Source organism: Nelusetta ayraudi, unplaced genomic scaffold, assembly GCF_046127955.1.
Source record: "Nelusetta ayraudi isolate G7.1 ecotype Tasmania unplaced genomic scaffold, CSIRO-AGI_Nayr_v1 ptg000073l, whole genome shotgun sequence".
Lineage (NCBI taxonomy): Eukaryota > Metazoa > Chordata > Actinopteri > Tetraodontiformes > Monacanthidae > Nelusetta > Nelusetta ayraudi.
In genome coordinates, this window is record NW_027466123.1 from 474,549 (window position 1) to 501,391 (window position 26,843).

At 49.1% G+C, this 26,843-nt stretch overlaps 2 protein-coding genes and 1 long non-coding RNA gene across 5 annotated transcripts; 2 read left to right on the top strand and 1 right to left on the bottom strand.

The window, feature by feature from the left end:
* The first annotated feature begins 348 nt into the window (after positions 1-348).
* On the top strand, positions 349-9,706 carry xylb (xylulokinase homolog (H. influenzae)). Of its 2 annotated transcripts, none has more exons than XM_076043105.1 (19): positions 349-512; positions 695-780; positions 1,449-1,518; positions 1,611-1,691; positions 1,776-1,868; positions 1,999-2,127; positions 2,233-2,301; positions 2,923-2,995; positions 3,255-3,373; positions 3,561-3,642; positions 4,048-4,088; positions 4,240-4,355; positions 4,719-4,837; positions 4,925-4,998; positions 5,070-5,166; positions 5,576-5,634; positions 5,740-5,827; positions 5,936-6,030; positions 9,571-9,706. In XM_076043105.1, the coding sequence occupies exons 1-19, from the start codon at positions 465-467 to the stop codon at positions 9,682-9,684; spliced, it is 1,653 nt and encodes a 550-aa protein (XP_075899220.1). In that variant the 5' UTR covers positions 349-464; the 3' UTR covers positions 9,685-9,706. The 2 variants fall into 2 exon arrangements, with proteins under 2 accessions (XP_075899220.1, XP_075899221.1); XM_076043106.1 differs by having other exon boundaries at positions 1,779-1,868.
* Positions 9,707-12,641: 2,935 nt separating this feature from the next.
* acvr2ba (activin A receptor type 2Ba) lies at positions 12,642-25,078 on the top strand. Its single transcript, XM_076043133.1, has 11 exons — positions 12,642-12,753; positions 14,656-14,845; positions 18,594-18,685; positions 19,021-19,157; positions 19,274-19,420; positions 19,904-20,047; positions 20,160-20,293; positions 23,478-23,589; positions 23,873-24,011; positions 24,343-24,473; positions 24,605-25,078. The coding sequence occupies exons 1-11, from the start codon at positions 12,702-12,704 to the stop codon at positions 25,076-25,078; spliced, it is 1,752 nt and encodes a 583-aa protein (XP_075899248.1). The 5' UTR covers positions 12,642-12,701.
* Positions 24,698-25,151, bottom strand: LOC142899520 (uncharacterized). Of its 2 annotated transcripts, none has more exons than XR_012928780.1 (3): positions 25,023-25,151; positions 24,853-24,896; positions 24,698-24,801 (listed from the first exon to the last, which is right to left on the bottom strand). It is a non-coding gene; the product is annotated as an uncharacterized LOC142899520 (long non-coding RNA). The 2 variants fall into 2 exon arrangements; XR_012928781.1 differs by having other exon boundaries at positions 24,853-24,924; positions 25,027-25,139.
* Between the last annotated feature and the right edge of the window lie 1,692 nt (positions 25,152-26,843).

The following is a 26,843-nucleotide window of genomic DNA, read 5'->3' on the forward strand; positions in this document are numbered from 1 at the left end:
GATACAGACATGTCTGCGACTCCTGAAACTACGGAAACCCACACATACACATACATATATATATATATATATATATATATATATATATATATATATATATATATATATATATATATATATATATATATATATATATATATATGTATATATATATATATATATATGTATATATATATATATATATGCCCCTACCTGCTGCTCCACCTTCTTCTGCTCTCCCCCTTTTCTACTTCTCCTCCTCTTCCTCCTCCTTCCCCTCTTCTCCTCCTCCTCCTCCTCCTCCCCTCGCCTCCTCCACTTCTCTTGGCGGTGAAAAGGGTCACCGTCTCTTTAAATGAATGCTCCTCCTCTTCCTGCTGCCGCCGCTGCTTTTGTTGTTGCGTGCGGACTTTAGCATCTGTTAGCACTCAGGCTAGCTGTCTGAGTCTCTCCTGCTGCTGCTCCTCCTCCAGCTCCTTGGTGTCATGGATTCCTCGCCGCTCTACCTGGGCTTTGACTTCAGCACGCAACAGGTGAGGACCAAAGGAACTCACTGCGCATGCGCAGAGCGAGAGAGAGAGAGAGAGAGAGAGAGAGAGAGAGAGAGAGAGAGAGAGAGAGAGAGAGAGAGAGAGATTGATTGAAAACAATAAGTTGTGCTTGGCGGCTAAACGCAGTGTTTTGTTTTTTTTATACCCGGTCCCCCCACTGCCAGCTGAAAGCCGTGGTGGTCGATGGGAAGAACCTGGATGTGGTTCATCACAGCAGCGTCCAGTTTGACTCGGAGCTGCCGGAGTTCAGGTCACACGCATGAGCGCGCGCGCGCGCGCACACACACACACACACACACACACACACACGTGCGCACTAGCGCATAGACTCGCACAACAACAACACAACAAACTACGTGAAAAAAATAAGAAATGTTATGGAAACAACTCTTTTAGCCGTAAGCTGATTAAATGTGAACACAGGCTCTCTCTCTGTCACACACACACACACACGCGCGCGCGCGCGCGCACACACACTGTGAGTTAGTTATTTGCTGTTTGCATCACCTTTCTTAGTATTAAAGCAAAGGGGAGGCTAGCTTTAATGCTAAGCTAATAGACTGTTCTAAGCTAAACAGAATGCATGCAAGCACACACACACTCAAACACACACACACTCTCTCTCTCTCTCTCTCTCTCTCTCTCGCTCTCTCTCTCTCTCTCTCTCTTAAAAGGTAAGCTAACTGAAGTAAACAGAGGACGCTGACCTAAAACCACACACACACACACACACACACACACAATGAGTTAGTTTGTTATTTAGCTGTCGGGCAGACTATGCAGACAGCTCTCTTTGCTTTGATGCTAAACTAATAGAAGGCGCAAAGCTAAAAATAACACATGCTTGCTAGCTGCTTAAAGAACTTTTCTTAGCATTAAAGCATGCTAAGCTAACAGAAGACATGGTCATGTAACCAGGACCCAGGGTGGGGTCCATGTCCACGCCGACGGGCTGACGGTGACGTCGCCAGTGCTGATGTGGGTGAAGGTGGGTGTTTAACTTTTAGTCTGCACCTCTGCAGAGTCATCAGCTGACCTTTGACCTCTGAGCCCATCTGTCTTTGTTGTTTGCTTGTTCAGGCTCTGGACCTCCTATTGGCCAAGATGGAGGGGGCGGGGCTTGACTTCTCCCGGGTGGCGGCGCTCTCGGGCAGTGCTCAGGTCCGTGTGAGGGGGTGGGCATGTTGAGCGGGGTCATGTGACTGACTTAAGTCTGATCGTTGTGATTGGTCCGCCCCCCTGCAGCAGCACGGTAGCGTCTACTGGAGACGAGGAGCCGCGGAGACCCTGAGGAGGCTGAAGACCTCCTCCACCTCCCCCCTGCACCTCCTGCTGCAGGTTAGTGTGGATGGCGGGAGAGCAGGAGGAGGGGTTGTGTGTGTGTGTGTGTGTGTGTGTGTGTGTGTGTGTGTGTGTGTGTGTGTGTGTGTGTGTGTGTGTGCCTGCTAATGTGTGTGTGTGTGTCCAGGACTGCTTCCTGCTCTCTGATTCCCCCGTGTGGATGGACTCCAGCACCTCCAACCAGTGCCAGCAGCTGGAGGCTGCGGTGGGCGGAGCCAGGAGGCTGGCCGAGACCACCGGGTCCAGGGCGTACGAGGTCAGCGCAGTGTATCAGAATGTCAGTATCGCACCGTCTGATTAGCGCCGACGGGCTGACTAAACCCCCCCCCCACCCCCCCACCCCTCCTCCTCCTCGCCCCAGCGCTTCACGGCCAACCAGATCGCCAAGGTGCTGCAGACTGGACCGCCCAACTTCCTGCTGGACTGCGAGGTGAGGCCACCGCTTCGCCTGGTCCAACTTCCTGGGCTGTGTCTCAATTCAGGGTCTGCGTCCTTCGAAGGAAGCGTCCTCCATCGGAAGGCGGGTCCTTCGAAGGACCCCGGCCTAGAACGACGAACCCAAACCCCGCCTCCCCGGTAACCACCCGGGACGGTCTAGCCTTCAGCGTAGTTCCTGTTTGCGTCACCGCCGGTCCCTCCTGCTGGCCAACCCCGGAAGTGACGTTTTTATAGCATCAAGCTAACCATTGGTTCACCATCTAATGATGGCGCTGGATGATCAAATAAATAAAAACCCCACAGTAAAAACTTAATATTTTATGCAAAACTTGAATACTTAAATTAATACGTCGTGTCCTTGCCAGTCGGTGCCGCCATTTCAGCTGACTTCCCAGGATGCTTTGCAGCAGCATGCAAAGCATCCTGGGATACAGAAGGACGCAAAGGATAGTGCATCCTTCGAATCGGCTAAAAGTATGGCGCATTTGAAGGGCGGATTTGGAGCGTCCTTCGAATGTTAGTGAATTGGGACACAGCCCTGGTCCCACTTCCTGGTCCCACTTCCTGGTCCCACCCGTCATGACGTGATGTCTCTTCCTGTGTGTGTCCCCAGAGGATCTCCCTGGTCAGCAGTTTTGCCGCCTCCATCTTCCTGGGAGACTACGGCGCCATCGACCTCAGTGACGGTACGTGATGGTGTCGTCAGGAGTGAGGAGGTCATCAGGGGTGGTGACGCCATCACGGGTAATGATGTCATAAGTGATGATGTCATGGGTGGTGATGTCATCACGGATACGCTAATAGAACACAGACACACAAACGCACACAAACCCAATGAGCTTTGAATGTATGAGAAACCAATGAGAAACCAAGTGGAGGCTATGGAGACAGCTCCCTTAGCTTCAATGCTAAGCTAATAGAACACTCACTCTTCCACTCCTCCAGGTTCTGGGATGAACCTCCTGGACCTCCGGACCAGAACCTGGTCCCAGGCCTGCCTGGACGCCACGGCGCCGCAGCTGGAGCGCCTGCTGGGGGCACCGCAGCCCTCCGCCTCCATCCTGGTACTGGAGCTGCTGCTGCTGCGGCTGCTCTCTTGTGGTTATGGAAGCAGCTAGCAGGCTGCGCTAACTCTCACTGTGTGTGTGTGTGTGTGTGCGTGTGTGCGTGCGTGCGTGCGTGCGTGCGTGCGTGCGTGCGTGCGTGCGTGCGTGCGTGCGTGCGTGCGTGCGTGCATGTGCGCGCTCACAGGGTCCCGTTTGCTCCTACTTTGTGCACCGCTACGGATTCTCCCCGAGATGCAAGGTCGTGACCTTCACCGGAGACAACCCTGGTAACCCGCACACACACACACACACACACACACTCACACTGTGAGTTTTAGCATAACCTGCGAGCGGCTTCCATAACCTCTCTCTTAGCATCAAAGCTAAGGGGAGGCCTTGGAAACAGCTGGCTAGCTCCCGTTAGCTTTAATGCTAAAATAACAGAAGGTGCTAATCTAACAGAACACACACACACACACACACACACACACAAAACGTGCTGCAATTTACCGCTGCGCTCCATTCTTTGAGGATCTGGCCCATTGAGTTTTAGCATCGCAAAATCATGCTATCTGCTTCCATCACCCCTACTCAGCATCAAAGCTAACATAAGATGCTAAGTTAACTGGACAGACACACACACACACACACACACACACACACACTCATACACGCTTTGCCTCCCCTCTCAGCCTCTCTTGCAGGAATGCGCCTTCAGGAGGGGGACGTGGCCGTGAGTCAACCTCTCCTGTGACATCATCACCACCTCCGCCACCACTGCCAGGCTGTCTCTGAGGTGTGTGTGTGTGTGTGTGTGTGTGTGTGTGTGTGTGTGTGTGTGTGTGTGTGTGTGTGTGTGTGTGTGTGTGTGTCCCTCCCTCCAGGTCAGCCTGGGCACCAGCGACACCCTCTTCCTGTGGCTGCAGCAGCCTCGGCCGGCGCTGGAGGGCCACGTCTTCTGCAACCCGGTGGAACCCACGGCCTACATGGCCCTGCTGTGGTCCGTGCACGCGCACGCGCACGCGCACGCGCACGCGCACGCGCACGCGCACGCATACACACACACACACACACACACACACAAATAAGGCCAGATCCAGAATCCAGATCTAACCCTAACCCACTGTGCGCAGGCCTGTGTGTTTTCTGACAGAGGGAGTGTGTGTGTGTGTGTCACAAGTTAAAGTTTACACACACGTCTTCGTTTTAATGCATGACCAGTGAGGGTTTTGGCTAGCTCATCTTCTGTTAGCCTGGCGTTTAAAGCCTGAAGAAGCTAAGAATGATTCTAGAAACTCAAGCAGCTAGCAGGCTATGCTAAAACTCACTGTGTGCGTGTATATGTGTGTGTGTGTTGGTGCAGCTTCAAGAACGGCTCTCTGACCAGGGAGCGAATCAGGGACCAGCTGAGCCCTGGAGGATCATGGGAAGGCTTCTCGGCCGCCCTGCGAGCGACGCCACCGGGGAACAACGGGATCATCGGTGACGACCCCCCCTCCCCCACCCCCCAACCATGATCATAACCCCCTACCCTCCTCTGATTGGCTGTCCCCTCCTCTCCTCCTCCAGGCTTTTATTTTGACAGGATGGAGATCACCCCCCCTGCCGTGGGCGTGTACCGTTTCGACGCCGACGACGGCGAGGTGGGTGGCCCGACCTCTGACCTTCGGACCCTTTGACCTCTAACCTCTAGACCTGCTGCTGCTCCCTGCAGGTGAGCCAGCTCAGCGCCCAGCAGGAAGTGCGGGCACTGGTGGAGGGTCAGTTCCTGTCCAGGAGGCTGCACGCGGAGCGGCTAGGCCACGCCCCCGGTAGGCCCCGCCCACCACCCACCTCCTGATTGGCTGTGGTTTTATTATTTATTTATTATTCGGGACTGAGCCTGAGCGAAGGCCTGCTCGAAGATGTCAGTAGTTATTATTTATTACTTTTAATAATAATAATGATGAATAATTATTTATTATTAATTGTGATTTAGTATTAGTTTATTATATTCAGTTATTAGTTTTAATAATAATAAGTATTATTAATATTTATTATTTTATTTGGGTTAGTTAGTTGTAGGTTATCTATTATTTAGTTATTAGTTATTATACAGTACTTTTAATGATAACTATTATTATCATTATTTATACTACTACCACTAATAATAATAATAGGTAACCATGAGTAAGTATTGTTAATTTCTATTATTTATTATTATTAATGATTCTTTTTCAGCTGCAGGTTCCAGGGTTCTGGCGACAGGCGGAGCTTCATCCAACAGGGAGCTCCTGCAGGTCAGGGCGGGGTTCAGGGTCCTGGAGATAGATCAAATAGAAGGGGGCGGAGCCTCCTCACACACCATGTGACCCACTTGTCCCATTCACCGCTTCCCCCTGCAGGTCCTGGCCGACGTCTTCGACACCTCCGTCTACACCCTCCACCTATCAGATTCCACCTGCCTTGGATCCGCCTACCGAGCCCTGCATGGTCTCTCTCTCTCTTTCACACACACACACACACACACACACACACACACACACACACACACACACATACTCGTTTATCAGGTTTATCATCACTTGCTCGTTTTACCAGGCCTGGTTGCAGAAAGTGGAGTTTCCTTCCGGGAGAGCGTGAGGGAGGGGGCGGAGCCTCAGCTGGTGGCCACGCCCCACCCTGCAGCACGACAGGTACACACACACACACACACACACAGGGGCACACATGAAGTACTTTATTTACGTCCATGTATACACAGAGTGCAATAAGGACATAAATACTATCAGTGCAAATAAATAATTGGGAGTCAATCAGATACAATTCTGCTTTTATAGCAGTTAATGTACACATGCAAATAGGAGGCTAACATCCACTCTACGGGTACAACAAGCAGCGCCTTCTCCATACTGAGCAGCTACCACTGATAGCCGATATAGAGCAAATATCTTGTTGGCTGTTTAGCCTTTCTCTTAGAGGTACCGGCCATCTGAAGGCCTCTGACCGCTAGTTTGTGTGCATGACCTGGGCTACCAAATACTTGTAGCCCAGCTGAGAAAGGGTTCGCTAGGACTGTTGATATTTTTAGCAACTTGGTTAAGAAAGCTTCTTCCAGGCTGCGATCGAAGGTACAGCCCACCTGTAGAATGAGCACCTCGCCACTGCTCTCATTGGCCACCGCAGCATCAGCGGTGTTGGTTGAGATGTTACGAAACACATCAGAACAATCGCACAGAATAAATATGCCGGGCTTTACAGTACAATGTACAGGAATACAGAGGCCCCAAGGGTAGCGCTGATCGCTTCGTATCTACATGCACACGGCCCTTTTATAAGCATGCCAACCATTTAAGATGTGGGACGAGGTTTCAGTGATCTGTGCGTTGTATGTCAGGAAGCTCATTCAGAGCTACACTGGTCACCATCAGAGAGACAGGCAAGCTCCCCTTGAAGTTTCAGCTCAGAGACACTCGCAGCTTTTGAATTTGGCCTCGCCCACTCCGAGGCCGGGTTCACACCGGACGCCGAAGCGCCCGCCGCAGAGTGCCGCTCCTACCGCCCTCCGGTTGGCGCCAGACGCGCACTGCTCGGCGACAGTCGGCAGGCGCCTCCGCTCAGCTGCTGCTTACTCCACTTTCAAGATCTCAGTTTAACATCGCCCATCTTGACTTCATCACAAATCATCTCTGCCTCCTCTCTCTTGCTCTTCCCCTGTTTGTTTGTGACACCTTGAAACCCCGTACCCCGAGCCCAGTAGCCAGCCCACTCCGATGCTCACTTTGGCACGCGTGTGTGTGTGTACATGCGCATTTCATCTCTCTCGCACTCTTGTACTGACAAATATAACGTACACAAATATGATCGTATTTGTCATTCGCGGGATTTTATTTTGAAATCTTTCATTTTTAAAATTAAAATGGATTTTCTCGTTTTTCTTTGAGCGACTTCCTGTCCAGTTGGCGCGGATCGCTCGCGGCGCGCACACAAACTAGAGCATACGCCGAAACGATAAATACAATACAATACATGGCGCGAGCCGCTTGGGGAGGCGCACGGCGCTTCGTGTCCGGTGTGAACCACGACGTTGGTTGCCGCGGGCGCCAAATGGAAGTGGTCTCCGCTTCGCGAAGGCCACGTTTGACCAACCCGCAGAGGTCATTCAGGTCCCGCCAGTCAGACCACAGCCCGAATCCAGGAGAGCCGACTGTCGGCTCTCCTGTCGTACCCCTGGAAGCTCGGATCCGACCCCCTCACCACGGGGACCTTGCGCCTCCATAGGTCCCGGAAGAGCAAAGCTCTGGCCTGCTCTCTGTACACGACTTGTTGACCGTCACTATTCAGCATGTTGATGAGACGGCTGAGCCTCGTGGCGAAGTGAGTCCATTCAAAACTGGGAACACCCAACCCCCCCCTTCCTGCTTGGTATAAAATGTAATGTCTCGTGTAGTGTGAGTGTTCAAACCAGTCCATTGCTGAACCTTAACCAAAGCCGTCTTTCTGACCGCTTCAAGTTTCATGATGAGTGGCAGAATTAATGCGTTAATTAAGTCAAATCTGGTGGAAATCAGAGACAATTTCATCATCTTGCTGCTTCCGTTCACCTGCCACATTAAAGTTATGACCCAGTTAAGTGTACTGTGTGTCTCATGTCGTAAATAAACCCTCGGTGGCTTTGGTATTGACTGAAAACATTCGAAAACTGAAAACTTTGCCTCTCATAAAAAAATATGGCACAATTTGTATCTTTGACTTCTAATCCTGACCACTCTAAAAAGGAGTCGGTTCTGGAGAGCATGGTGCTGCCCCCTCCTGCCTGGAGGCTATTACTACATCATCTGCATACCCCTGAACGGGATTAGGGGCAATTACATTTAGAGGAGAACAACTCAAATCGGGCAAATCTGATTCCAATCAGATTCCTTCTCATCAATCAAATCCGATTTTTAGGTAAGACTGTCTACACTGTTTTTTAGCAAGTGTCCAAATGGGCTCTGGCTCTGTTCCGATTGGGCCACATTATTGACCGATCTGACCAATGACGTCGGAGCGGAGGCCCTTGTCCAGCGAGCGTAGCGTGTGATGTCATATAATTGCGACAGCGGCACTTGTCACGACCGTTGCAAAACGTGCCCTGGAGCTTGGCTTGAAGGGAGCCTTCTCCCCACAGACTGATGAGCCAATGGGTTTCCTCCTCTGTCCAGTTCCGCACCTCGAATGGCGATCTATGGTCCGGCACATTGGGTCTGGCGTCGCCGTAGAGTGACGTCACGTCAGGCTGAGAACACATCGGTCCAAATGTGATTTGAAACTACCTCCCCAATGCGGTTTCGATCCGTCTTGCAAAAAAACGGATTTCATGTGGTTTGTGACCGTTCAGACTACAAAAGAACCATCCGGTTTCAATCCGGACGGGCTAAAAAATTGGATTTTGGCTAGAAGTCTGAACAAGGCCGAAGCCACGTTAACCATTGATTGATAGCAAGTATGATGTTTACTGCAGTCCACGGACAGCCTGTCTTAATACCTACAAGGAGTGGGATTGGGTCTGTGGGCTGTTTGGATCTTTTTTTTTTACAGGTGATTTGTGGCAAAGTAAACATCCTTAACGATATCAATAAAAACCTGGGGTAAGATGTATTTCCTCAAGGGCTTTCATCGTGGCATTATGTGCCAGGGTTCCAAATGCATCACAAAAATCCAGAAATACTGAGAACAATTTACTGGACTCATGTTTAAAGTCATCAATCAACACATGTAAACACCTGTTTATATAGGCCTTTTTGCTTGGGAAGACATAATGTTTTCATCTATTAGCCAAGGCAGAACACGGGCAAGAATGCATTTCATAAACACCTTATCGATGGTTGGGAGGAGTGACATGTCGCTCCAGGTTGTCCTTTTTGTGTGATTCGGTGTACAAGAGCACCCTTCCAGGAATCGGGCACTCTTTTATTCTCCAAGTAAGAATTAAAATAGATGTTGATATACCTATAAATACACACATATTGAGACACACACACACACACAAACACACTCACTCAGTCACTGGTGGTACAGTTGCAGGCAACAGACACCAGGGAGCGCTCTCTCTCTCGCTCTCGCTCTCGCTCTCTCTCTCGCTCTCCCTCTCTCTCTCTCTGGTTTCCTTCGGGGAGAGGAGGGCTAAGTGACAGTGACTTGAGTGACAGCACCGTATCCACGTGTGTGTGTGTCTGTGTGTGTGTGTGTTCCAGGTCTACGGTTCAATGCTGAAACGTTACGCCCGGTTGGAGGAGAGGATCCTGCAGACGGCCATTCAGGGAGCAGCCGGCACTCCCCCCTCAGTGACCCCCCTCCCTCAGCTCTGAAATAAAAACATGTCAAACGTGAGCTCTGGAATCTGATTGGCAGGCCGAACAGAATAAAGGCAGACCAACTTCGTGAGAGTGACACACCAACAGCAGCAGCAGTAACATTGGTGGCGGCAGCAGCAGCAGCAGCTCCCCCTGTGGCCACAGTGGGGACTTTAGACTCAATTCTACAGTTAGCCTATTAGCACTGTGCTGAGGAGCATTAGCGTCCCTTTGGGGTGTCTCAGCACCTGGTTGGAAGTTACTCACGCTACTACGCTACTCACCTGGACCACAAACACCTCAGAGGTTGCGTTATATTTTTTCCGTCATTGACATTTTTTTTTTACACCCCTGACCACTTGGTGGCAGTGAGCATATTGTGATGTCCCCTTCCAACACACGGCGCAGAGACGTGAGACAATTTCTTTGCGTGTCTCGGCGTGCTCTCTCACTTCCGCTTTCTAACATGCCCACACCTGACCTCAACCAATCACAGGTGTGTTGCCTTCACTGGACAACACAGAACAGAACTTTGACTATTGTCTCTCTTGATGAATGACCTTGGTGGCTTCACAAAAATGTTGCGGCAGTTTTGTGTCAGAAGTTTCTTTAAAGAGCCCAATTTGATGACGCACTCGCGGGAACGCGATTCCAGCCCATGCAGACCAGGAGGTGTGTTGGTGTGTTGCTGTTTGAGTGCGAATGTGTGAGTGTGTGTGAGTGCATTAAAGGGAATGTTTCATGTACGTTACGTGCTACATTCGTAGCTGTTTAGCACCTTGAGACAGTGTGGACTCGGTTGACAAAGCCTCCTTGCCCGGCTTTGTGTAAACGCTGACGTCACAGCTCTAAACCCTCCACCCCCACCCCACACACCTTGCAACCGGAGCGGCCGTGAGGTGCAGACCACCACTCACAACAACAACAGCGCCGGAAAGCGGACCTGTCGCTTTTTATTGATTTTCTTTTGGCTCAGCAGACATATATTGAGGCAGGAAACCTAAATGACAAAAAAAAAATTGCAAACTTTTACTGGCAACCTTAACATGGACCTTTTAAGGCTTTGTGTTCTAAAATAACTTAAAACAGCAGTTCAACTCTGTTGTTTATCCATACTGTCTTTTCACCAGTGATCTTTCTATTCTCAGTGATGCTCATGCTGTTGGCAGGATGCTGCTTCTTTAAACATGACGTGCTTCCGGTGTTCGTCTTCTCCCTGCGCCTTCAGGGAGTGAACTTGTAAATGTAGTACCCAGGCCGGGCCGAGGTACTACATTGTCTTCAGTCGTTTCCAGCGTCTCCTCTCCGGAGAAAATAACTTCATCATATTAACGGTCTCACTTGAAAACGCAGATCTGCAAGCAAACCTGTCCCATTTGTGACACTGTACATCTGCGTTTGAATTATTAATTCCATTTATATTGTTAATAATATCTAGGAATCATTATGATACAATTATTTTAATAGTTAACGATAAACACCTTCTGTTTAAGCTTGTGTGCATGTAAACTATGGTGAGGGGGGCACAAAAATCAAATATATATATATATATATGTATATATATATGTATATGTGTGTATATATATATATATATATATATATATATATATATATATATATATATATATATATATATATATATATATACATATACGTATATGTATATATGTATATGTATATATATATATCCAAAGAGAAGATCTTCGAGTTCACAATGATTCATTTATTTATTTATTTAAGGCGGTAAATTAATTTCTTTCAAACAAACATAACAAGGTAGGCCTGCGCCAGATGGTGTGTTTCTTTTTGTCCTAACTTTTTGTGGGCAGGGCCTCGCCCGCAACTTTATTGACGCCGTTGGCACTGCTCACCGCAGGTGCATTCCCAGTGCGTGCTGTCCATGGTGCTTTCCCAAGAAACAATTGCGAGGTTTTGTCCCCATCTTCTGGACAAACCAAGGTGCTGAAATTTAAATCATCAGTCAATGCAGTGACCATGCAACATAAACAAATAAAAATAATAATCAAAAATTCACAACGAAAATTGTCCTGTACTCTTCTGAGTTGCCCCAAATGCTGGCCCAATGAAAGTGTTCATCCTAATTCCATGTGATACAGCCACTGTACAGGTCTTATTATTATCTTGCCCATTGTCAGTTTCACTGCGCACAACCTTTGTTGCTTTTGAGTGTGAATGGGAAAATATAACAGCTGTGTATCTTTTGCATGTTTTTTTTTAGATAAAAAAATATTATGAAACTAAAGTCCCAGGTTGAATTTGCCTGCAATTTTCCAGTAATATTAAAACGTGTTCACATGATTTGTATGTGTGTGTATGTGTGTGTGTAGGAGCCTTCTTGGGTTCAGTTAAACTCAGGGACCTCCATCCATCGTCAAGCCGCAGGTGCAAAAAACACCAGACTTCCTGTCGAGACTTTCAAAATGAAAGCCATCACATCCCAAATGGAGCCTTTAATAGAGAACAAAGAGGCACCTGCATCCCCTGGACTGTAGTGTAGTATACTGTAGAGTAGTGTACTGTACGGTATTGGATTATAATGTACTGTAGTGTAGTGTAGTGTACTGTGCTATGTGCTGTAGTGTAGTGTACTGTATTGTACGTTACTGTACAGTAGTGTACTTTACTGTACTGTAATGTATTGGACTGTAGTCTAGGGTACTGCAATGTAGTGTACTGTACTTTACTGTGAGGTTACTGTAATGTAGTGTAGTGTACTGTAGTGTAGTGTACTGTACTATAGTGTACTGTACAATATCGCCAGCAGCCACCAGGGGTGGTGGTAGGTTTTTTTTTTTTTTTTCTTGTGAGATTTTGAAAGAAAAAAAAAGTGTCTTTTATTTTCTTTTAATTTTATTTTGAAAGAGGAAGCGGTTCGCTGGAGCTGATGTCACTTTACTTCCGGTGGGTTGCTCTCATCAGCCCCCTGGAGGAGTGAGGGGCAACAAACGGAGCAGGAACCGGCTGCAGGACGGAGCTGCTGCTGCTGCTGCTGCTGCTGCTGCTGAGGGACCATGCAGCCCTCGTGGCCGACGTGCACGCTTGTGCTCGCAACTCTGTGTGCAGGTGAGCAACACAGGGAGGGAGGTTCTTCTCCTTCGTCTTTGACTTCTTCTTTTTCTCCTTCTTGTTCTCCTCCTCCTCCTCCGACTTCTTCTTCTTTCTCCTTTTTTCTCCTCTTTCTCTTTCACCTTCTTTCTTCTCCTCCCTTCACCTCCTCATTATTCTTCTGTCTTTTCTCTTCCATCTTCTTCTTCCTCTATCAACTTCTCCATTCTAATTCATCTTCTTCTTCACCTTTTTTTCTTCTTCTCTGCCTCCTTCTTCTTGAAGTGAAGTTGTAAGTTTCCAGGTTGATGTAGTTCCAGTGATGTTAATGTAGTTCCGATGATGTATATCAAGCAGCGGTCACATGATCACCACTGTCCCATTGGTCACATCTCCTGCTAATTGCTAACCTGTTAATTCGCACTGAGAGAGAACCCAGTGTGTGTGGGTGTGGCGGGGGATGGGTGTCTGGAGTGAGACGGTGGGGGCAGAAGTTTTCTGGACACACACACACACTGTGTGTGTGAGACCTCTGACCTTTTATGTCTGGAGCACACAAAAGCTCCTAATGATATGTATGTGTTCGTTTTGCATAATAAAGTCTCTCTCTCTCTCTTCTATACACACACACACACACACACACACACACACAGGGGTTTTTGACATGTTTAGGTGTCTGGGCTGTTGCAGCTGTGTGTGTGTGTGTGTGTGTGTGTGTGTGTGTGTGTGTGTGTGTGTGTGTGTGTGTGTGTGAGAGAGTCTGTGACCGGGAGTCAGAGGTCATGAGAACACTCTGACACCGAACCCGTCAGAAGTGACATCAGTTGTTAGGTTGTTGTGGTGCATGTCTGTGTGCGTGTGTGCGTGTGGACAGGGACACACACACACAGTGAGCTAGGAGCCAGGATCTTATTGAGTCAACTTCCTGTGGCAGCTTTGTCGTGAAGTTGTGCGTTTGAACAACTTCTGTTGTCGTTTTCATTTTCTCCAGCATCAAACGTTTTTCGCACTTGTTCGTTTTATTGCACTTTCAGGACGATGAGCACAGTGAGATGTTTTTCACTTATTTGAACATGCAACGTCATGGTTGGATGGCGAGGGGGCGGCTTTGGGTTTGTCCTCCGTCGGCCTGGGTCCTCCGACGAAAGGATGCAGACCCTGAATTGAGACGCAGCCCACGATTGGCTAAAACACGTGCAACCTTCTTGAGAAGCAAGAAGAGAAACATGGTGATGGTTGCTGGTTGCAGGTGTGATGTTGGTCTATGGGGGTTGACAGCCGGAAATTATTTGAACAAGGTATGCACTGATACCGATACCAGTATCGTCAGCAATACCAGGGTTGACTACTCTATTCGAACTTATAGAATAAGTGTCGATACCACCACACCGATACCAATATGAATACCCCGATAATGATATTAGTCTCAGGAATCAGTCCTGATACCTGGGTTAAGTACTCTACTTGTACTCGTAAAACACTACGTACTGATACCACGACACCGATACCAGTTGTACATGTACGTATATGACAGTATTGTGCTGTGAAACTTGTTCTAGAAAACACTGCTGAGGAATGTTGTTCAAAAATAACACATCTGTGGAAAAAAGTAACTCTATGATGTACAATGGTCCGACTGAATCGTCGGTATCAGTATGGGTGGGTGCTAAAATGTAAGTACCTGCACTCCAGTCATTGTGTTACAACAGTGGTATTGGTGCATCCCTAGTTGAAATCAAAGCAAAAAAAAAGTAGAGTACGAGTCAAGTACTCGACACCGGTATCGAGGCTGATACTGGTATCAGTCCCGATGGTGTTGTCAGTATTGGTGCTTCCCCTATTTGTAATGATTGTAAGTATGACTACTGTTTCTGTAAAAACAAAAAGTACTAACGGTGCATCTCTTAACCCCACCCTCAGCCGACCCGCTGCAGTGCCTCTACTACAACAAAGACCAGGAGGTGGAGCGGATGAACCAGAGCAGCCTGGAGGGCTGCCAGGGCGAGCAGGACAAGCGGTCCCACTGCTTCGCCTCCTGGACAAACGACTCCGGCGGCGTGGAGCTGTTCAAGATGGGCTGCTGGCTGGACGACTTCAACTGCTACGACCGGTTAGCGTAGCTTGCTAGCTACTTCCATCACCCTTTGTTAGCGTTTAAAGCTAAGGAAGCTTAGCTAAGCTATGGAAACAGCTGGTTCATTTGTTTCCATAGCCTTCCTTTAGCTTAAACATTAGGCTAATAGAAGATGCAAAGGTAACCAACGCTAACAGAAGAAGCTGACCCACACACAGAAAAAGCTGACCAACAGACAGAAGAAGCTGACACACACTCATGGACACACACAGACACACGCATGCTTTGAGTTTTAACGTTGCTTGCTAGCTGCTTCCGTAACTGTTCTTAACATTTGAGCTAATTGCAGGTGCTAAGCCTACCGAAGCTAACAGAAGAAGCTGATTCAATTTTTTTTTATATACGGACTAGAGACGTAACGGTATGAACATTTCACATCACGATTATTATGACCGAAATAATCACGATAATCATTATTATCACGGTATTGTTGAAATGTGCTCAAAATGTTTAAAAAAAATATATATAAAAGGTTTTTACACACACACTAAACACAAATCATTTAACCAAGTTTTATTTTTATAAAAACAAAAACAAATAGAAGAACAAGCACAATGTCATTTCTGTTTGCAGAAACATTAAAATAACAATAAACACAATTGTGGAAAGAACAAACCAAATGTGCGTAAACAATGAATAAATAAATAAATAAATAAATAAAGGTATTCCTTATGTAAACATGAAACAAACAATGTGCATTTTAATATGGCACCCTGTGGTCATGTGAGGTAACTGCACTTTGTGCAAATTGGAATACTTTTCTTCACATTCAGCGCTTGAGTCTCAAAACTAAGATCTCGTGTTACAGATATCAAAAGAACTGGCACAGAACGAACAACATAACCGCATGTAAACAAATCCGTAGTGCAGGCGTTTTGTAACACAAAATATGTAAACAAATGAAACGAACCACAATGATCGTCTGTTCTCTCCAAAATAAAGAAGGCGCTGCTGACTTTTTTTCACTTGAGATTAAAACATAAAAAATGTCAGCATATTGATTTTTGACTGGCCTGGTTTAAGTAGTGATCTGCGAGGGGAAACAATGTGCCCGCCGGCACTGAACAGCCTCTCAGATGGCACGCTGGTTGCCGGGATACGCAAAAGCTTCCTGGCGACCCTGGCAAGGTGTGGCAGCTCTGATGCATGGCCCCCTCCACCGCAAAAGTGGATCCTCCTACTGCTTGAATGGACGGCGGAGACAAGTAGGCTCTTCTTTCACTCTGTCTGACTCTGCAGTGGTCGGAACCTGACCCTCTTCACCTCTCTGGTCATCTGGTTCCCATTGCCTTCTCTGCGTATCTCTTGTTAAGATCTTCCCTTATCACCCGTTTCATCTCCTTGCTCAGCGCTGGCTCCTCGTCTTTTCCCGCCAGGACATCACAGCTGATGTTGGTTCAGGAACAGGTTTGATGGCTGACAGTGTCACATGAGTCTCTGAGGCAAGTGCATCGGTTCACAAGGACCTGGCAGAGGTCCTCCAAGACACTTGGGGTGAATTCCAATTCCACCCTCAATCTCAACCCTCAATCTCAAAAATGCGCGCTCCCGCGAGGTGCAAGTGCTGTCCCAATTCTCAGAACGTCAAGTTGAGGGACAAGTTCCGCCCTCAATATTGAGATTCTCCGGCACCACCCTTGCTAGTAAGGGCTACCCAGAAGGCATTGCGTATTTTCGCCAAGACATCTTCGAAAAAGATGGCGATGTAAAAGCGAGCTACAAATGGAAGTATTTTCTTAGTTAATAAAGATATAAATATTACGAAACCATTTTATTGCCTTAGTTTAAGACCTTTTTATGGATTATTGACATCGTTGTTGCATCACGTCCTCTATTTTTTTTACTTTACGAGGTTTGTCAACCGGACCGGCGGTCCCGGCTTCACGTTACTTGTGTACATCGTTGTGTAGCAACGGAGGACTTCTTCTTTTTCGTCGTCTTTTTCTTCTTCTCCTTCTTCTTCGTCGTCGTCTTCTTGACAGACTGGACGTAGCTTTGACGTAAGGCCGCCCCCCACAGTCTGAAGACGTAACTGCACTTAAGGGGTGTCCCATTTCTAAGCCCTTACACTTATTTTTGAGGGCCAAGATTTGAGGGCCAAGGATGGAGGGTTAAGGGCGAGGGTTGAGATTGAGGAGTTAAGTAAGGAATTGGAATTGGCCCTTGTTTCACTGCCCTTGCCATGTTCCTCTCTCAGCAGCCAACGTGGCACAGAGTGGTGGCTGCTGCCGGCTGAGGAAACGCTCGACCATCTCGTGTGTCGATCCCCATCTTGTCGCCACGCCATGGATGAGAGCCCTATGCGGCACGTTGAGGGCAGCTTGCTTCTCTCTCAATCCTCTCCTTTTCTTCCAGCTCCGCGAGAAGCCTCCGAATAGATCACGGCAGGCCCTGCCTGCTGTGTCCGCCCTATTGGATTTTCAGAGCCTATGAGATAGCCACAGATCTATGAACTCTTCAAAAGCCTTGACCGTGTTGGTCTTGACTTGTTGATGCCCCACTCCTCCGGCATATCCTCAAAAACACTCTACAATGTTTTTGGGATGAGTGATCTTCTGGCAACAACCAGGGTTTTCCAGGCAGCGTGATGACAGGTGCCAGCCCGGGTTGAGGTAGCGTATGGCGAAGCTGACGCAGGGTTGACCTGCACCCCGCTTTCACTGGTCCAGATGTCCGTTGTTGCGATAAAGTATGTGTCCCAAGTTAAACATTTTTGCTTCATCGGCTTTGAGATTGTTATGCAGGTTTTTGCAATTTCAGTCTTGGAAAAATAATTTTGTGAAGGAGCGAGGCACAGCAGCCTTCATCAGCTTCGGAAATCCAGGCCTCTCAGCTATTTGAAATGGCATCACGTCCTTACCAATGAATTATGAGAGGGCTGCAGTGAGGTCTTTGGCATGTTTAGATGTCGGTGCATGAGCAGCCTGTCTCTGAAATTCTTGCTGCAAGGTATTTGTGGCTGATGACGAGGATGTCGTAGCTGTACAAGAGTTCGCACGGGGTTTGCCTGCGGGTGCACGTCCTCTCTGTAAATAAGGGAAAAGCAAATATATTATTGGTATATACTGGTTGGAGTTCGGGATAAGGTTGGGTGCAGGTTAAAGTAAGGGGAACACATTATCGACAGGTGAACGGATTTCGACACAACACCGGCATCCGGAGCTACAACAGAGTTTACAACTTTAGCGGTGAGGCTAGCATTGTGCCGGAGCAGAAACGGACCGAACAATACATCTCTGGTATAATTATTGTGCCCCTATTCTGAAGCAGCGTCACGTCATTCATTCAGCTGAGAGTTAACTCACCTTCAACTCGCTGTACAGTTGCGGGTGGTGGTGATGGAGATGGCCGATCAAACTAGACGTGTTTCCATCCTTCGCCGAGACTTTGCGTTGGGCGTTCTCTGCAGACTGGCAGGCAGGTCATCCTCGACGAGTTTCCCCTCAGCGCCCTTGCAGTATGCAAAATGGTCCCAGACTTCGGACCTAGTCTGCCGTGTTCACAATTAACACATCCGCGGTGTCAAACACAGTTTTCTTGATAATTAAAATTTGAAACGGTACGACTAACCATCAGACTTTTTTTTTAATGCGGTTTATCATTTTACCGTTAATCGTTACATCCGTAACACGGACGCCACAAACACATTGTCAAGTATGGAAAGCTTTTGCTTTAGCATCTTTAGCATACGTGCTAATTTTGCTGTGTGTGTGTGTGTGTCCAGACAGGAGTGTGTGGCCACGGAGGAGAGTCCCCAGGTCTTCTTCTGCTGCTGTGAAGGACACTTGTGCAACGAGCACTTCACACACATCCCCGGTGTGTGTGTGTGTGTGTGTGTCTACCGCTACCTGACTATTCTGCCATCTTTGTGTGTGTGTCTACCGCTACCTGACTATTCTGCCATCTGTGTGTGTGTGTGTGTGTGTGTCTACCGCTACCTGACTATTCTGCCATCTGTGTGTGTGTGTGTGTGTCTACCGCTACCTGACTATTCTGCCATCTGTGTGTGTGTGTGTGTGTGTCTACCGCTACCTGACTATTCTGCCATCTGTGTGTGTGTGTGTGTGTGTGTGTGTGTGTGTGTGTGTGTGTGTGTCTACCGCTACCTGACTATTCTGCCATCTGTGTGTGTGTGTGTGTGTGTGTGTCAGTACTGAAGGCAGCTCCTCTCAGTGTCAGTGTGTGGAAGGCGCTGCTGCCCGTCGCCGTGCTGAGCTCTGTCCTGCTTACTGTCATCTGGATTTACCGCCACCGCAAGCCAGGGTATGGACACATGGACATACACATGGTACGCGCACGTAGTTCGCTGGTAGCTCCCTCACCGGGTTCCTCTTGGTTCAGAAAACGTCTCGTTATGCTCATTGTCTGGTAAATGCAGCAAAACCAACACTTGTGTTAACGTAGGACCGTGCTCCTCTTCCTCCCGCCGCCCCCCTGCTGGGGCCGAGGCCCCTGCAGCTGCTGGAGGTGACAGCAAGGGGGCGCTACGGCTCTGTGTGGAAGGCCCGGACGAACAGCGACTACGTGGCCGTCAAGGTCTTCAGCATCCAGGTGCCGTTACCTCCATCATCATCATCATCATCATCATCATCATCATCATCATCATCATCATCATCATCTTCTTCTTCTTCTTCTTCTTCTTCTTCTTCTTCTTCTTCATCATCATTATCATCTACTACTGAGGCTGCTGGACTGAACCATGATTGAACCCACTTTCTCTTTCTCCTCCACGTCCTCCCTCTCCTCCTCATCCTCCCTCTCCTCTACCACCACCTCCTCCTCCTCCTGCTCCTCCTCTTCTTCCTTTTCCTCCTCTCTATCTCTCCCTTATCCCCCTCCTCTCCCCCCTTTCTCTTTCTCCTCCCTCTCCTCTACCACCACCTCCTCCTCCTCCCCCTCTTCCACCTCCTCCTGCTCCCCCTCTTCCTCCTCCTCCCGCTCCTCCTCATCCTCCCTCTCCTCTACCACCACCTCCTCCTCCTCTGTCTCCCCCTCTTCCTCCTCCTCCTGCTCCTGCTCCTCCGCCTCTTCCAGGACCAGGAGTCGTGGCAGAGGGAGCTGGAGGTGCTCCTCACTCCTGGGATGAGACACGAGAACCTGCTGCTCCTGCTGGGTGCGGAGCGTCGAGGGCCCCCGGAGGAGGAGCAGCTGTGGCTCATCACCCACTTCTACGAGAGGGTGAGGAGGGGGCAGGACCAGTGTGTGTGTGTGTGTGTGTGTGTGTGTGTGTGTGTGTGTGCGTGTGGTGGTGGGCCGGGCCGAGGTGCTGATTGGCTGCTGCCCCCTGCAGGGCTCCCTGGGAGACTTTCTGAAGGGCAACGTGGTCAGTTGGTCCGAGCTCTGGCACATCGCCGCCTCCATGAGCCGTGGCCTGAACCACCTGCACCAGGAGGAGCCGGGGGCCAAACCCTGCATCGCACACAGGTGAGCTACTGCTGCACTGCCCCCCCCTCCGGTGGTCAGGTGGTACTGCTGCTGCTACTACTACTACTGCTACTACTACCACTACTACTGCTACTACCACTACTACTGCTACTACTGCTGCTACTTCTACTGCTACTGCTACTGCTACTACTGCTGCTACTACTACTGCTACTGCTACTACTGCTGTTACTACTACTACTAATACTGCGACTACTGCTGCTACTACTGCTACTGCTTTTACTACCACTACTACTACTACTGCTACTACTACTGCTACTGCTAATACCACTACTACTACTGCTACTACTACTACTACTACTACTACCACTACTACTGCTACTGCTACTGCTATTGCTACCACTACTACTACTACTGCTACTACTACTGCTACTGCTATTGCTACTACCACTACTGCTACTACTGCTACTACTACTACCGCTATTGCTACTACTACTGCTACTACCACTACTGCTACTGCTACTGTTGCTACTACTACTACTACAGCTACTTCGACAACCTCCAAGTCTGCTACTCAAGCCCAGCTTTCACAACGGGGTGGCACCAGGTGGAGAAAGGAATAGCAATGGGGTGTTCCAACTCTCCCATACTGTTCACAGCAGCTTTCGAGGTGATCCTAGTTGGGGGGAGGCAGATGGTCAGAGGAGTTAGATCCCCGTCAGGCCATCGACTCCCCGACATCCGGAGCTTCATGGATGATGTCACCACGCTTCTCCAGACAGCAGCATGCACCAACAGGCTCCTGAAACGGTTGGAGGAATTGCTGACATGGGCCAGGATGAAGATAAAACCATCCAAGTCCCGCAGTCTCTCAATCCGCAAAGGAGCCAGAAGCGACAACATCTCCTTGTCAGTGAGCGGCGAGGAGATTCCACGAGTTGTAGACCAGCCAGTGAGAAGCCTGGGAAGGCTATATACAGCGGACCTGTCGGATAAGAACATGGCTGTCTCCGTGACCACACAGCTTACTGACGGTCTAAAGAAAATAGACCTAAGCCCACTACCTGGAAAATTCAAGGTCTGGTGTTATCAATTCACGCTGTTCCATCGCATCATGTGGCCCCTCAAACTGTGCGACATCACCTCCTCAACAGCCCTGAAGTTGGATGCTAAGGCGAACAACTACATTCGCAAGTGGCTCGGCCTCCCCCGATGCCTGTCCAACTCAGAGATGTTTGGAAGAAACACCCTGAGACTTCCGCTGAAAACCATCACCTTGGGCTACAAGCTGGAAAAAGTGAGACTGCTGTTCGAGCTGCAGGATTCCTCCGACCCAGTCATTCAAAACGCCTACAGCACATCCTCTCCTGCTGCAAGACCGCACTGAGCCAGGGACGGTACGGATGGCGCCACGACCAAGTCCTGCGGAAGCTTGCAGAGATCATCGAGGCGCGCAGGCTTGAAGCAAATAGTGGCAGCCTATCAACACCACACCCTCCCATCCAGTTCGTCAGGCAAGGGGGAGAGGCCCTCAGCAGCAAAGCGAGTGCTAAGTCCCTGTTGTCAGCAGGGGGTGAGTGGGCCCTGAGAGCCGACCTAGGCCGACAGCTAAAATTCCCACAGGAGATCGTTGCAACCACCTTGCGACCAGACATTGTGCTCTGGTCTGCCTCCACAAGGACAGTCATTATGGTGGAACTGACTGTGCCATGGGAGGATGGGTTGGAGGCCGCATTTGAGAGGAAGCAGGACAAGTATGCAGAACTTGCAGCTGCATGCACACAAGCTGGTTGGAGAGCATTCATCTACCCAGTAGAAGTTGGCTGCAGAGGCTTCACTGGAACCTCCACCCAGCGGTTCCTCAAGACCATTGGCATCAGAAGCGCCAAGCTGGAAAGGGCACTGAAAGACCTGGCAGAAGAAGCGGAGAAAGGGAGCTTCTGGCTCTGGCTCTGCAGAAAAGACAAGGCTTGGGGGAGAGATGGATCCTAGGGCCAGCTGCAGGGGGCGGCAGGGAGAGGTCCCTGCCGCTGCTCCACCACCCTGAAATGTTCCGGGATTGAAGGAGCGAAACATCAAGGAAGGGTGGCTCCCGGCTGACGACCCTGCAGCTGGTCCAATGGCACTGGCGGAAGTGCGTCAGGCAGGAATGCCTTGCAGGTGGTCTCACCTGTGCTTCCACCTGCTACTACTACTGCTACTACTACTACCACTGCTGCTGTTACTAATACTGCTACTCCTACTGCTACTACCACTACTGCTGTTACTAATACTGCTACTCCTACTGCTACTACCACTACTGCTGTTACTAATACTGCTACTCCTACTACTACTACTACCACTGCTGCTGTTACTAATACTGCTACTCCTACTGCTACTACCACTACTGCTGTTACTACTACTGCTATTGCTACCACTACTACTACTGCTACTACTGCTACTATTACTGTTGCTACTACTACTGCTACTGCTACTACTACTACTACTGCTACTGCTACTATTGCTACTACTGCTACTACTACTGCTACTGTTGCTACTACTACTGCTACTACTACTACTACTGCTACTGCTACTACTGCTACTGCTGTTACTACTACTACTACTGCTACTACAACTACTGCTGTTACTACTACTGCTACTGCCACTGTTGCTGCTGCTGCTACTACTTTTACAACTACTGCTACTACTGCTGCTGCTACTGCTACTACTGCTGCTACTGCTACTGCTACTACTGCTGCTGCTACTGCTACTACTGCTGCTACTGCTACTACTGCTACTACTACTGCTACTGTTGCTACTACTACTGCTACTACCACTACTGCTGCTACTGCTACTACTGCTGTCACTACTACTACTAATACTGCGACTACTGCTGCTACTACTGCTACTGCTGTTACTACTACTACTACTGCTACTACTGCTGCTACTACCACTACTCCTGTTACTACTACTGCTACTGCCACTGTTGCTGCTGCTGCTACTACTTTTACAACTACTGCTACTACTGCTGCTGCTACTGCTACTACTGCTGCTAATCTTGCTGCTGCTGCTACTACTGCAACTACTATTACTGCTGCTGCTGCTACTGCTTCTCCTACTACTGATACTACTACTACTACTGCTGCTGCTATTACGACTACAACTTTTGATACTACTACTACTACTGCTGCTAGGCGCTAGAACCCTGATCTGTGTGTGTGTGTGTGTCTGTTTGTGCCCCCCTCAGGGACTTTAAGAGCAAGAACATCCTGCTGCGTGGGGACCTCACCGCCGTCATTGCAGACTTCGGCCTCGCCGTCTGCTTCGTGCCCAGGGAGCCTGGACAGACGCACGGACAGGTGAAGAGGGGTGTCAAAGGTCGTCCTGTCAGCAAATTGGGTTTTTTACCTGCAGTAACACGACTTTGCCGGCCGCACTGTTTTTGGTGCTATTTACACGGATTTTCTGGTCTATGGCTTTATGGATCCGGCCCTTACTGTTTAAGTGTTCGCTTAAACACTATGAAAGTTTATGGAAGCATCAAGCAGCTACGCTAAAACTGAGTGTGTGTGTGTGTGTGTGTGTGTGTGTGTGTGTGTGTGTGTGTGTGTGTGTGTGTGTGTGTGTGTGTGTGTCCATCAGGTGGGCACCAGACGCTACATGGCCCCCGAGGTGCTAGATGGCGCCATCAGCTTCCAGCGAGAAGCCTTCCTGAGGATCGACATGTACGCCGTTGGCCTGGTGCTGTGGGAGCTGGTGTCCCGCTGCGGCGCCGCCGACGGTAGCTCGAGTGCACGCATGCACGCATGCACGCACACACACACACACACACACACATACATAGTGAGTTTCAGCGTAGCTTGCTAGGAGTTAGCGCAGCCCTTCTTAGCATTTAAGTTCAGGTAGACTATGGGAACAGCTGCTTGAATAGCTTACATGCTAAGTCAATAGAAGATGCCAAGCGCACAGAACACACACACACACACACACACACACACACACACAATAATGCTGGACCAACTTTGCGTGCCTGTGTGTGTACGTGTCTGTGTATGTGTGTGTGTGTGTGTGTGTGTGTGTGTGTGTGTGTGTGTGTGTGTGTGTGTGCGCAGGCCCAGTGGGTGAGTACCTGCTGCCCTTCGAGGACCAGGTGGGTCAGCATCCGTCGCTGGAGGAGCTGCAGGAGGTTGTCGTCCACCAGAAGATGAGACCGGAGTTCAAGGACGAGTGGCTACAACACAGCGTATGAAAACCATGCAGAACCTCCTCGCACCACCTAGAACTACCACAGAACCACCAAGCACCACCCAGAACCACCTATAAATGCCCACAACACACACACACTCTCAGTCTGCTCTCTGTTGCCCCCTGCAGGGTCTCCTCCAGGTGTGTGAGATGGCTGAGGAGTGTTGGGACCAGGACGCCGAGGCCCGGCTGTCGGCCGGCTGCGTGGAGGAACGGCTAGCTCTGATTGGTCGCCTGCTGGCCCCGCCAACCTCATCCGGACTGCTGGCGACATCTACCTCCAACCTGCTGGCCCCGCCTACCTCCAACCTGCTGTCCCCGCCTACCTCCAACCTGCTGGCCCAACCCACCTCATCCGGACTGCTGGCGACATCTACCTCCAACCTGCTGGCCTCGCCTACCTCCAACCTGCTGGCCCCGCCTACCTCCAACCTGCTGGCCCCGCCAACCTCATCCGGACTGCTGGCCCCACCTACCTCCAACCTGCTCACCCCGCCTACCTCCAACCTGCTGGCCCCGCCAACCTCATCCGGACTGCTGGCCCCACCTACCTCCAACCTGCTGGCCCCGCCTACCTCTAACCTGCTGGCCTCGCCCACCTGATAGCCCCTCTCCCTCCTGCTGTTCAAAGTCCAGCCCATGAGCAGGGCACACACGCACTCTCATTTAACTGCCCTTTGAGGACAGTAGATGCAGCAATGCCTACTGAGGAACACGGACACACACTCTCTCTCTCACATACACACCCCTACAGCACCCCCTACTGCTCACTCACGCTCATGGCTCAGGGAAACATGCCGTTAGCTAGTTAGCCAGTTCACATTTATGGCTCTGGACTCTCCAAACGTCAGCGGGAAGGAGGGCGTGACTTTGGTAACTTAAAACTCAGGTAGCTTAAGGGGCGGGGCTTACTGTGTTTGTGTGTGTGTGAAGGGAGCGGGGATAACAAGGGTTGTGTGTGTGTGTGTGTGTGTGTGTGTTGTTTTAGATCAGCTTCTTCTGTTCGCTTCAGTTAGCTTAGCACCTTCTATTAGCTTAGTGTTTAAAGCTAAGGGGTGGCTATGGGCAGCTGTTTTCATAGGTTAGCTTTAAATGCTAAGGAAGGTTATGAAAGCAGCTAGAAAGCTATGCTCAAACTCCCTTAGCTTTAAACACTCAGGAAGGTTATGAAAGCAACTAGCAAGCTATGCTAAAGGTCCCTTAGCTTTAATTGCTAAGAAAGGTTATTGAAAAAGGCTAGCAAGCTGTGCTTAAGCTCAGCATGTGTCTGAAGTAGACACTTTTACGTCCACTTTCTTTATTGGGCAGCTAAATCAGTGTGTGTTTGTGTGTGTGTGTGTGTGTTTGTGTTGTCAAGTCAAACCTCTGGTCCAGTGCAGCAGAGAGACTAAAAGAGAGACGATGCGTTCAAGGGACGCAGGACGTTTTTTTTTGTTTGTTTTGTTTTTGCTGCTGGTGAACTTCAGATACCTCACAGACTATTTAGAAACAGTTGGTTGTTGGAGTTTGGAGTTTGGAGACGACTTCCCACAATGGAGTTTTTTTTTTTTTTGTACGTACTTGAAACAATGTTTCAGTGAGATTCCACTTCTGTCTTGGAAATTGTCAATAAAGTTGTTTTTTTTCCTTTATCAATGTTATTAGACCGAAGTGCCAACGTTGCAATGGGACGGCCACATGTCTTCCTCTCTCTCACCCTCCATCTGCTCTTTTGTTATTTGAATGTTCGTTCTCCTTCTTTACCTCCTCTTCTTCTTCTCTTTCTCCTCACTTACTTCTCTCCTTCTGTTTCGTTGTCGCAAAGTTCGTTCTCCGCTTTCTTTCTTTTCCTTCTCTTCTTCTCCTCAATCTTGTTCTTCTTTCCCCTTCTCCTTCTTCCTACCTCATGGACCAGATTCGATGTGTGTGTGTGTGTGTGTGGAGGTTGGAAGCGGGAAACACTGCTAGCGTCGTTGGCATCATTAGCATCCCACCGTAAAACATGTTTTGCGACGTCTTGGCTGTCAAGCTAACTCCCCTGCTAAAGCGACAGTCTACCTGCTACGTCGTCAGAGTTGAATGCGCGAAACAACAGAGCAGCTAGCCACACATAGCTAGTGGGGTCTTTAAGCTAGCTCGATTAAAAGCTGAGCATCGATGACTTTTAGTCTTGTTGCTAATTTAGGACTTGACTAGCTTTTAGTGTTTCAAAATGAATTGTCGAGTTGAATTGTCAAATCCCCCCCCCCCCCAGAAAATTATTTTTTTGTATTCGCAAGTGGAAAATTACATTTTAAAAGCATCCCGTCACTTCCTCCCAGCTGGATGCACCACTTCCTGTTTCCTTTTTTCAAGCTGAATTTAATTTCCCAGAGTTCCTCTGAATCCG